General features: G+C 44.3%; 1 protein-coding gene across 1 annotated transcript in view; it reads left to right on the top strand.

Moving 5' to 3' along the window:
• LOC107125688 (complement factor H-like) overlaps positions 1-11,080 on the top strand; it is a gene marked incomplete at its 3' end in the record, with an annotated part of 22,362 nt that overhangs the window by 6,075 nt on the left and 5,207 nt on the right. Inside the window, exon 2 of the mRNA XM_015429140.1 lies at positions 8,019-8,204. Within this exon, the coding sequence (XP_015284626.1) occupies positions 8,019-8,204 (186 nt within the window). The remainder of the gene's footprint in view (positions 1-8,018; positions 8,205-11,080) is intronic.

The following is an 11,080-nucleotide window of genomic DNA, read 5'->3' as shown; positions in this document are numbered from 1 at the left end:
TTCGACCCATATCACTTCTTTTGAGGAGTTTGATTCCCCTGAAGCTTCCTAACTTATTTGATTCTATTCCCTCTTTGATGTACAACACAACACTTCCCCTAACTTGTTCCTCCCTGTGCTGCCTATAGAGTTTATACCCAGGAATGACTGTATCCCATAGATTTTCCTCAGTTCACCATACTTCTGAGATGCATACTGTATCTAAATTGTCATTGAACACCAAGCACTCCAGCTCTCCCATCTTGACTTAGAGATGTGTAACATTGGCAGATAGACACCTATAATGTTTCCCTCTCCAGTAACTGTGGTCTTCCTTGGCCTCTTATTCGCCACACATGCTGTCAGTTGCCACCCTACCCTCACTCCCAAGTTCTGTTACACTCCTGTCAGTATTACCTGGAGTGTTTACCCTTTGGACTGACTTGTCCTAAACTGGAAGCTCTCCAGCTCCTGTCGGCTTCCCCCCCAGGATTAGTTTAAAAGCTTCTCTGCTACCTTTTTGATATCGATTGCCAGCAGCCTAGTTTCCTTTTGGTTCAAGTGAAACCCATCTCTTTTGTTCAAGTCTAGTTTGTCCCAGAAAGTTCCTCAGTGCCTAACAGATCTAAACCCTTCCTCCTGACACCACTTTCACATCCACGCATTGAGGCCCCAGATCTATGCTTGTCTAGTTTGCCCTGCATGTGGAACTGGCTCCGTTTCTGAGCATCCTACCTATGTTCTTATGTATAGAGAATACTTTGTAATTGGTGTGATGTAGGGGTGTGCTCTCGGTATAAACTGAACTGAAAAAATACCTTATTGGTATTTATTGGGTGTTTACTCAGCTGGTTACCAAGTGCCCAATTGATTTGGCTATCCAAAAATGGCTGCACCCCAAAATCCCAAAAATATTTGGAAACAGTGGAGGACAGGGGCAGCTCTGTTGGGCAGTCCAGTTTAAACCAGGCTGCCCAGCAGAGGCCCAGCTGAGCCTGCAGGGAGAACTCTCCCTACAGGATCAGCTCCTTGGCAGGCTCTGTTGGGCAGTCTGGTTTAAACCGGAGTGCCCATCAGAGCCCCTGCTGAGCCTGCGGGGTGCTCTTTGCAGCTCAGTTTCAACTGAGCTGCAAAGAGGAGCCAGCCCAGGACTCCCTTGGGCTGCACAGAGCTGACAGCTTTGTGCTGCCTCAGCTGGGCCTAGCTCTTCTTTGCAGCTTGGTTTCAACTGAGCTGCAAAGAGGAGCCAGCCCAGGATCACACTTTTGCAAGATATGGAGGGGGAAAAGGTATTTAAATGCATTTTTTTTCCTCCATGCCTTTTGCAAGCCATGCCGTGAGTGAACTCTGAAGCAGCCAGTTCCAGGTGAACTCACCACTTTGGAGTGTAGTTCACTCGTGGTGCAGCCTGGAGAAGGCATTTAAATGCCTTTTTTTCTCCATTGGAAACAATGGAGTGTGTGGGGGGCACATCATTCTGGAGCCCATAGAATTGGACCCCCTTGTCTAATATTTTTGAAACTTGGGGGGGGGTTTGAGGAGAGTCACCAGCAGCTATACTGAAAATTTGATGCCTGTCTCTCAAAATGCAGCCCCCACAGAGCCCCAGATACCTCTGGATTGATTCTCCATTATAGCCTATGGGAACCATGGAATATAATGGTCTCCATAGGGTATAATGGAGTCAAAAAGTCAGAAATCCCGATTATTTCCTGAATCTTAATGCCATACCAATATTGGGATTCAGAACTATCTGGAAATACCGATATTTTTAGGGTTCAGTATACTTGAAAAATACTGATTTTTTGTGTGTGCACATCCCTAATACACAATTAAAAATGTGTGGCTGGGTAAAGAAGTCTCTAATATAGCCAGATTTGCACAGAATAGGCAGTATTTCACAAACTCAAGGTTCTTTGGGTTACTACATTGACCAACATGTATAAAGTATGTAATCTTTTGCAGTTTGTCCTTATTTTTTATCTGCATTGGATAGATTTTTGCTTTTTACACATGTACTGTCAGCAGTGTCTACTCAAGGAGTGATCACAAAAGATTTATGACCAGACATCAAAGGTGCACATAGATAGCTAAATAGCAAGTCAATTCAAAATTCTCACAATTAATTTGTCCTCTTTTTACTCTGTGTCATTTAAAATTGGTGATAGAGGCAGCAAACAAGTGGGAGGGGTAGGACAGGTTACATGCAGATGAGATACAGCCAAATTCACTGGGATGTATCTGAACAGCTCACTGAATGTCATCTCTCCTCTCAAGGCTAGTGAACAGGACATGAGTCGAACCTGCTGGTATTTAACCATAACTATATAACCATGCAGAAGCAGTTCTATCAGAATACCCGTGCTGAGGATAAACAAAAGAGAACCATCTGTTCAGTGCTTCACTTAAAAATATGTACACACTAAAAGCAAAGGCCAAGAAGTTAGAATTTCAGTTGAATTTCTCAAACACTTCCCAGAGTGAAAGCATTAGAAATGACCAGTAGGGATGAGCACGAACCTAAACATTCTGGTTTGGTTCAGGGGTTTGGGGCGGTTCCCAAACTGAACCCCAAATCAAAACAGGTAAAAAATGCCTGAACCAAACTGACCAGTTTGGACTCCTCTTTCTTCCGGCCATGTTAAGTCAAGGCCAGGACAAAGGGCAGGATCACCTATCATAATCTGGGAAGGGTTCCAAGCAGGGGGGGGGGGGGAAATGGATGTGGTTTAATGGCTCACAGCCATTTTAGCCTAACAGCAGGGTGGGTGTGCCTGACCACTGTTAGGCTGAAATGGCTGGTAGCCATTTCAGCACTCCATTTCACTTCCCCTTACTTGGATGTGATAGGAGCAAAATGAACGGGTTTAATGACTGCCAGGCATTTAGAAACTAAAGCTCAAATACTTTGGCCACCAAATGAGAAGGGAGCACTCACTGGAGATGACCCTAATGCTGGGAAAGTCAAAAAAAAGTCAAAGAAGACGGGGACGGCAAAGGATGAGATGGTTGGACAGTGTCATGGATGCAACGAACATGAAATTGAGTGGGCTTCGGAGGACGGTGGAAGACAGGAGGGCCTGGCGTGATCTTGTCCATGGGGTCGCAAAGAGTCGGACTCGACTGTGCGACTGAACAACAACAAAAGGCATTTAGACCTAGCAATGGTGTGGGTACAGCCATCTGCTGTTAGGCTGAAATGGCTGGCAACCATTTCAGCACTCTGTTTTGCTTCCTTTCTCTTGTATGTGGGGGGAGCACAATGGTTGCAGCCATTTCAGCCTAAAAGTGGGGCTGCCAGCCATTTCAGTGCTCTGTTTCACTTCCCCCCACTTCAAAGCAGGGGGAGCAAAACAAATGGGTTTAATGGCTCACAGAGATTGAAATTTAACAGCTGATGGGTGGACCGATGCCAGTTAGTGGTTAGGCTTAAATGGCCCAAACAGCTGAATCAAACCAGACAAAAGTTTGGGAAATTCGGGAGGAAGGTGCCTTCCCTGAACATCGGTTCAAGGGCTCAGAACCAGGCTAGGTTTGTGTAGAATTTTGTCTCATGAACCAGTTTGTGCCCATCCCTATTGACCAGTGCTATAACCATTATTGCACATCTCCAAAGGAAACCACAGAACTAAACAATTCTGGAAGTATAAGAGTAAACAAAACATCCTTATACTCAGAATTTGTTTTACAGAGATAATCATAGCAAGCAATTTAACTATCATAATCTGAAGAAGATAAAAGATTATTTAAAACTGCTATTTCATACTGTTGTCCTGAAGCCTTTTTCTTTGGATAGTATGACAGCACCCTCTAGTGGGAGCTAGAATAAGGGAGTAATTCCAGTTACATGCTTTTTAAGAAAAGGAATTTTACTAATAAAGAGAGCTGTCTTTAATCAACAACACTGTGAGATGATGATCTTGCAATTTCTTATCCACATAAATAATATCAGAGGTGCATCAATCATGGAATAATGTGTGCAGTTTTAGGAAATGGACAGTCACTCCACAGACCCTGCAACTTTGCCAGGGCTTCAGGGGAAATCTGTGTGCTGTGAGCAGCACCACAACTCTTCTTTGGTCCTTTAAGATTTGTTAGCACCACTTGGGCTAAAATGTGTCTCCAGCATAACCACAATGCTAGGTATGGCGTTTTGGTGCTCAAGGGATCACAAAAACCCATAGCTGATGTTTATTTATTTATTAAAAGATGTGTATCCTGCCTTTCCTCTTGGTTCAAGGTAGATGAAGCAACGGAAGGGTGGCTTGTCAGATTTTGCAGCAAAACAGTACTGATCGTGTTCCCCATAGACTTTGTCTTTCTTTTGCCTGCAATTGCTATCAGATGTAATTACACTATAGAAAAGACAGGTAAAAACTAGTCTAGTTTCAGAAAAAGAGGATTCTGTAATGTGCTCCTTTACACCCAAACAAGGCAAAACTTCTAGATGCAGAGAGTACAGTATTGCAAAATTGCAAAAAATGCAAAATACCTCTAGAGCTGGCAAAAACAAAAGTATGCTAAATCTCTGTCTTTGGAGCCACTGTACTTACATGCCCAAACTGGGTATGAACAAGCACAGCCTTCTCCCCCCAAATCATGTACAGAACTAAAATTATTCCAATCCCATGAGAAACTATTGTAGATATGATGAGACAGTGCAAAAACAAGCAAGCAAGCGTTTTATGCTTCTGTTGTCTCATAGTTACAAAAGGGCACATTCTGAGCTAAACCTTCTGTATCTCTAAGGCCGATTATGCACACACGTCTTACAGTAAACCTTTAATCTCGATTTTGGAATGTGCCCACCTTATGCACCATTCTTTTTCTTCCAGTGTATTTATTCTGCAGTTACAATTTTAAAAGCAAACTTTTCTAAATTGGGTTGGAACATCACTTGTGACATGTAGGGGTGGCATCCAAAGTTGTGTTTTTTATTGCACAGTAGTGTCCAGCAAGCACCTTCCATTTAAATCCTCGTGATTCAGGTTTTGTGCATGCATTTTAGCATTAGTTCATTAAATGAAAGGGAACAGAAAGGAACACAGGCGAAGGGGGGAAATCAACTTTTGAAACTGACTATACTTCTTCTGAAAGTGACAAGCAGCTGTGAAACACTGTTTACCATATTGCCAAGCCCTAAGGAATTGATTCTCTGTTGTGTTGCTGATCACTGAAAAATGAGAGTCACACGCTCTCATAATATGGGGGAATATGCTGAGTGTACAGAATGCATGGTAGAACCCACTGGCATTGCAAGCTGTGTTCAACGGCAATATGTGTGTTTGTGCGCACGCGTGATTCTTAAGTTTGGCGGTTCACAGAAGCTCCATGTGGCTCAGCCACCATTTTAATGTTAGGCTTCCAGAAACTGCCAAAATGCCCCCCCCCCCATTCATGAAAGCATAAAAGAGAAAAATGATTTCTTGGTGGGTAAACATTTTTTAAAAAAATTTAAAGTTTCAGCGGGACAGAGTTAAGCAAGGATGTGTAGATCATCTCGATCAAGTTAGCACCATGGAAGCAAATCTTAAATAAATACTTCACTTTAGGATGGAAATCAGTGGAACCCAATCCTAGGCATGCCTACTTGAAAGTAAGTCCCACTGAGTTCTGTGGGGCTTACTACCAAGTAAGTATCCCTGGGATTTCAGCCTGCAAGTATTCATCTATTGCTGGATCACTCCCAAAGTTTTCTTGAGTTTCCTAGAGAAGGTTTAACAACTTTTTGTTCAGTCCATGAAGTCTGCTTGAGAAAGGAGGGAAAGGATCCATCCCACCTGCAGGTTCACAGAGCAACCCTATGGGAATATGTATTGAAGAGTGGCTGAGTGTTGGCGCTCGCAACTTTCCCTTGCCCCCCACATAAGTGGTTTTCTATTTACCTGTTTAAGCAAACAGTGCCACCCTCCTGGGGCTTTAAGCTTCCCATCCCAGTGTCTGTCTCTCTTTACATCTTGTGTCAATTTCATTCCACACTGATGATTCCCCCCCCCAAATTTTGTTTCCATGCAGCACTAAAATCCTTTTTTTTTTTTGCACTGGGGATGCTGCCATTTTTTTCCTAGAATCATAGAATCACAGAGTTGGAAGGGGCCATACAGGCTATCTAGTTCAACATCCTGCTCAATGCAGGATCAGCCTAGAGCATCCCTGACAGGTATCCTCTCTGATCCCCTTTCAAGTCAAGCCCTTTCAGAGCATTCCTGACAAGTGTCCTCTACAATCCCCCTTTCAAGTCAATACCAGCAGGGAACTAAACCAGGCACAACTCCTTGTAAACTCACCCCCCCCTCCCCGGTCATTTTTTTTTTTATGACAAATGGGATGAGACTAGCATTAGTGTCATATCACTAGACCCATGCTACTTGTAAAAAAAAATTAAAAATAAGGGTGAAATGGAGCTTGTACACCGATGAAGGGAGGAGGATGGTGAGTGGGAGGAACAACCTCAGTGTGGGTGGTGGAGGGGCCTTTGAGGGGTGGGGAAAGGGTAGGGGGAAGAGAAGGGAATCTGTATGCTTTAGAATTACCTCTGGTTTCAAAGTGAAGCAAGGGAAAAATCAGCACAAAAGCACTCTCAGGAAACCTGGAGGAACAGTGACTGGAAAGCAAACTGAATGCTGAAAGAAGGAAATGCAGAATGACAAAGAAAACCCAACAGATATGTGTGGCGTAAGCAAGGCAAAACACTCGTGCATAACAGGTCTAATTCTCAGGTTATAGCTGACTGTATTTGCAGTTCCTCTCTCTACTTGACATTGGCTGAGCAGGGAATAGCTTGTGGGTCCCAAATAAGCTATTCGTTTTTGAGAACATGTAAGACACAGCTTTTCTTGAAAGAAAGCATTTTGGGGAGCTTATTAATTTCATTAAGATAGTTTCAGTAAGGTAGCCATGCTGGTCTGCATTAGAAGAACAAGATTCAAGTCCAGTGGCACCTTAAAGACCAACAAGGGTCCCTGCCACACGGCAGGGAAAACACTGGCCAAAGTGCGGAAAATTAGAGCCGCACCAAAATAGAGACACTGCGGCGGGATCCCACGGATCCCCTTAGCTGCGGCGCCGTTGCTCCCCGGCATGATCAGATGCCGGGGAGGAAGCCACAGTCGGGAGGGGGAGGCTGCCGAACTGCGCATGCCTGAGCATGCGCCGTTTGGGCTGGAGCCGGCGAAAGGACGCGCCGGCGAAAGGACGCACCGGCGATCCCACAGCCGGCTTTGATGCGGCCGTCTCGGATGAACCACCACGGTAGGTCGTTCATTTTTGCAGCGGGGTTTTGGGTGGAAGGGGCGGATTGGGAATGGGCGCAGCATGCTTCCCAGATGTTGCTGTGGGATCGCGCCCGTTTGCTGTGCCCTCGATCCGTCCCTCTTCCGGCCAAAAACCTCTTGTGTGACCGGGGCCAAGGTTTCATGATGTAAGCTTTCCAGACTCAGATCTCCTTTTGTATCTCACAAAGGCTGCGATCACACACACTAAACAATCCACTTTCAATGCACTTTACAAGTGGATTTTACTGTGTGAACTGGGAAAATCCAGCTGGAAAGGGCACTGAGAGTGGATTGAAAATGGATTATTTAGGGAGCTTTGAGTCTCAAAAGCTTATGCCCAGGAAGTCCTGTTGGTTTTTAAGGTGCTCCTGGACTTGAATCAGATTAATTATACTCTTGTCATCTTTCTCTTTCTGTAGTGGCCACATTGTTTGATAATCAAGTCTTTTGTTTGTTGTTATACTCAGCATCAGATAGATGTGCGCTGGGAACTAAGGATAGCATCCTTCTGAACATGTACAGTGTGACTTCTGGCTGTGAACCTTAGCAACAAAAAAAGAAACAGAAGGAAAAGATTGTTTCAGTGCATAGTGGAGCATAATTTTTTTTCCCAGGTCCAACCACAATCTCACACAATATTAATTTTACCTCTCCAGAGTGCTCATTTCTCATCTCTTTCTTTACATTCTTCAGAGGTTACAAGACTCGGAACACATTTCTGTAAAGCTTTTTTTTTTTCTCCCCTCATATTCTTCTTCCTTGAAGATGGCTGTGGACCACCCCCTAGAAGAAATAATGAAGAGCTCACGGACCTTGCAGTCAAAAAGACCTACTCACATGATGAAGTCGTAACCTACAACTGCCGTCCTGGGTTCATAAAACTTGGACGTATTAGAGTGAAGTGTAACAATGGAAACTGGGAACAACAACTGCCACGTGTTGAATGCCGAAGTAAGTAGCCACATAAAACAGCAACATTCATAAAAGCAGGACATTGAAACCCTTTGAACACTTGAATCTTTCTGAGGGTCAGGTTTTAAGATAGGTCCTTTCTGTATTTTTGAAACTAGAAATGAATTTTCAACCCCCTGGAAGATACTGTATTTAATTGATGCTTTCCATTTCTTTCCTTGGTGGTTTGTTTCCAGATACGGTCTCTTTTTTTTCTGTTTGCCATTTGGATTCCCTTGACTAGATTCCATGCCACATATAGGGAAAGTTTAATCCTGTCCCGTCTAATTGGAAAGGTTAACAATGCCTTTAGTTCTATGTTTTGCTGCAATATCAGAAGCTCGGAGCTGAACAAGGCAATACAAGGAACGCATGGCTGCCACCAAGAGCAATAAACCCTAGTAACATCTAGGTTGGTGGCAACCAGAGAAAGGGTGCTTTCCGTAGCGGCACCTCACCTATGGTATGCCCTTCCTATTCAGGCTCACCTGGCCCCTATGTTGCTCTCTTTTAGGCACCAGGCCAAAATGTTTCTGTTTATCCAGGCCTTTAATTAAGGGGGTTGATGTTATGCCACCATTTTAATAGCGTGTTTTAGTCTGGAAACCTCCACGTGGAGCCTGGATTTCTCCCAGAATTACAAATGATCTCTAGACTAGAGAGATGAGTTCCCTGGGGGAGAGGGCAGTTTTAGAGGGTGGACTCTGTGGCATTACATCCCTGTCCCTCCCCTGCTGGCAGTTCTGCCTTCTCCAGGCTCCACCCTCAAATCTCCAGGGGCTCCCCAATTTGGAGAAGGCAACCCTAAAGCTGGTATTAATTTTAAGTGTCATAACTATCAATATGCCTTAGTTGGCTGTTTCATTCTGGGTTCTAATTAACCATTTTTAACTTGTATGTTTTTATTACATTTTGTTTTGTAACCCATCTTGAGCAGGTTCCCTGAAGAGGCAGCATAAAACTGCTTTAAATAAATACGTATACAAAAGGAGGTGTGTGACGTGATACCGCTCCTTGTGCTCTGATATTGACAACGCTGTCCCAAGCAGAGTTACACGATTCTTCAAAGGACTGAGAAGGGTGTAACTCATCTTAAGACGGTGCTTGAAAAGCACACAGATGGTACTCAATGAAATACCGCAGGATGATGACATGCCTTTTTTTACAACCATCGAGATCCAGACTGGACTGTGTTCTCAACAACACTGCTAATCATCATCAGTATACATAATTCCCAACATAGTCAAATCTGTGGAGATTTGAGTCATGAACAGACAAAACAGATCTTTGTATAAACCTGAAAAAGACCCAGGTTTGCAGAAAAATCTGGGGACTTAAACCCCCCATACAAGCAGTTTCTGTATCTTTAAGACACAAACATCCTCAGTGGCTGGTGCTAGGCAACCAAACAGTATTGTCGGCCTTTAAGGCTTAGTTTCTGTCAGTAAAAGGCAGATAAAACAGTCTTTCCAGGGCTTTGACCTTTGAGAGAGTGCCAGCAACCACAAGGTGACTTGCTGTCACCTGATAGAAGGTAGGTGGGTGGGTGAGTAGGAAAAAATGAAGGAAGCAAAGTTGAGGAGCTTCCGGTGGGTGGATCGGCGATGGCGGTCGCTCTCCTCGATGCCCAAGGAGGCGACTAGCACACCTTCGGCTTGGAGGGGTGCCACCTCAAGTGGCACCCCCACAGAGCCGTTGTGAAGGGTTCTAGGCCAGGGGGCTCTTGAAGGTTATCCTCTTCGACGGCTTGATGCCGGAGAATAGAGGCTTTCCTCCACCATTATGGTCCAGCCGATGGGTGACCTTAGGGTACAAGCCAATCTAACCGGGGCAAGCGCAGGAGATCGAGCAGAATAGTGTATGAAGAGAGCGGGGTCAAGATATGACCAACAATGAACGTGGGTTTGAATTAAATGGACTATTTCTCTAAAATGGATTTCCCCCCCCCCGTGGGAAAAACGGAGTGCAAGGAGGGACGCCTCCTAAGCACTTGAGCAGATTAATGAAGCGAAGGGGGGAGAGGGGAAAGAAACAGCGATTTGTTTTGAGCGACTTACTTGAGCACCGATACTGTACCGATGAGTCTTTCGAGTTCTGGCAATGCGGTTTTGAACTGTAAACAATGGCAGTTTCTCGAGGGAAGCTGAAACCGAAAGGCAGTCGAGTCCAAGACCGGAAGAGGGAGCAGACATCATGAAGATGTTGGCGGATATGCTGAAGTCGGTACTGGAGCAACTCGGTGGTATTAACCAGCAACTGGCCACACGAAACCAAAACTTTGCTCTGCAGCAGCGCCAGCTGGCAGAGACAGAGAAGAAGGTGGAGCATGCAACTGAAAAAAATCACAGAGATAGACACTGCAAACAAGAAGATGAAGAAAAGAGTGACAGATGTGGAAGTTAAACAAAAACTGCAGGAGAATCGTTTGTTGCAGCTGCAAATGGATAAAGCCAACATGATTCTCAGATTTCAGGGAGTGCCTGAAAATGAAAAAGAAGATTTGAAGAAGACTCTGGGTGAGATCATTGCCCCAGTAACAGGCTTACCAGCGGATAAAATAGTCAAAGATATGGAGACTGCCTATCGGGCATACTCCAATTACATTTAAAAAAAACAGCCTGCCAAGGGGAGATTGTGGTCATGTTTGCAAGAAGACAAACCAGAGATGCAATATTAAAGGCAAGTTTGGCAAATCCACTGAAATGTGGGAATTTAACTGTTAAGACTTTAAAAGATATCCCATTTGAATTTCGTCAAAAGAGGAAGAGCTACAAGGAATTAATCTAATTTCTTCAGACAAATGGAATACAGTACAGGTGGGCGAATCCTGAATGTTTCATCTTTAAAATCAACGATAAAAGAGAGAAGATTGACTC

Source organism: Gekko japonicus, unplaced genomic scaffold (assembly GCF_001447785.1).
Source record: "Gekko japonicus isolate JY-2015 unplaced genomic scaffold, Gekko_japonicus_V1.1 scaffold2303, whole genome shotgun sequence".
Lineage (NCBI taxonomy): Eukaryota > Metazoa > Chordata > Lepidosauria > Squamata > Gekkonidae > Gekko > Gekko japonicus.
Note: the sequence above shows the minus strand (reverse complement) of the source record. Positions and strands in the feature narration are given on the sequence as shown.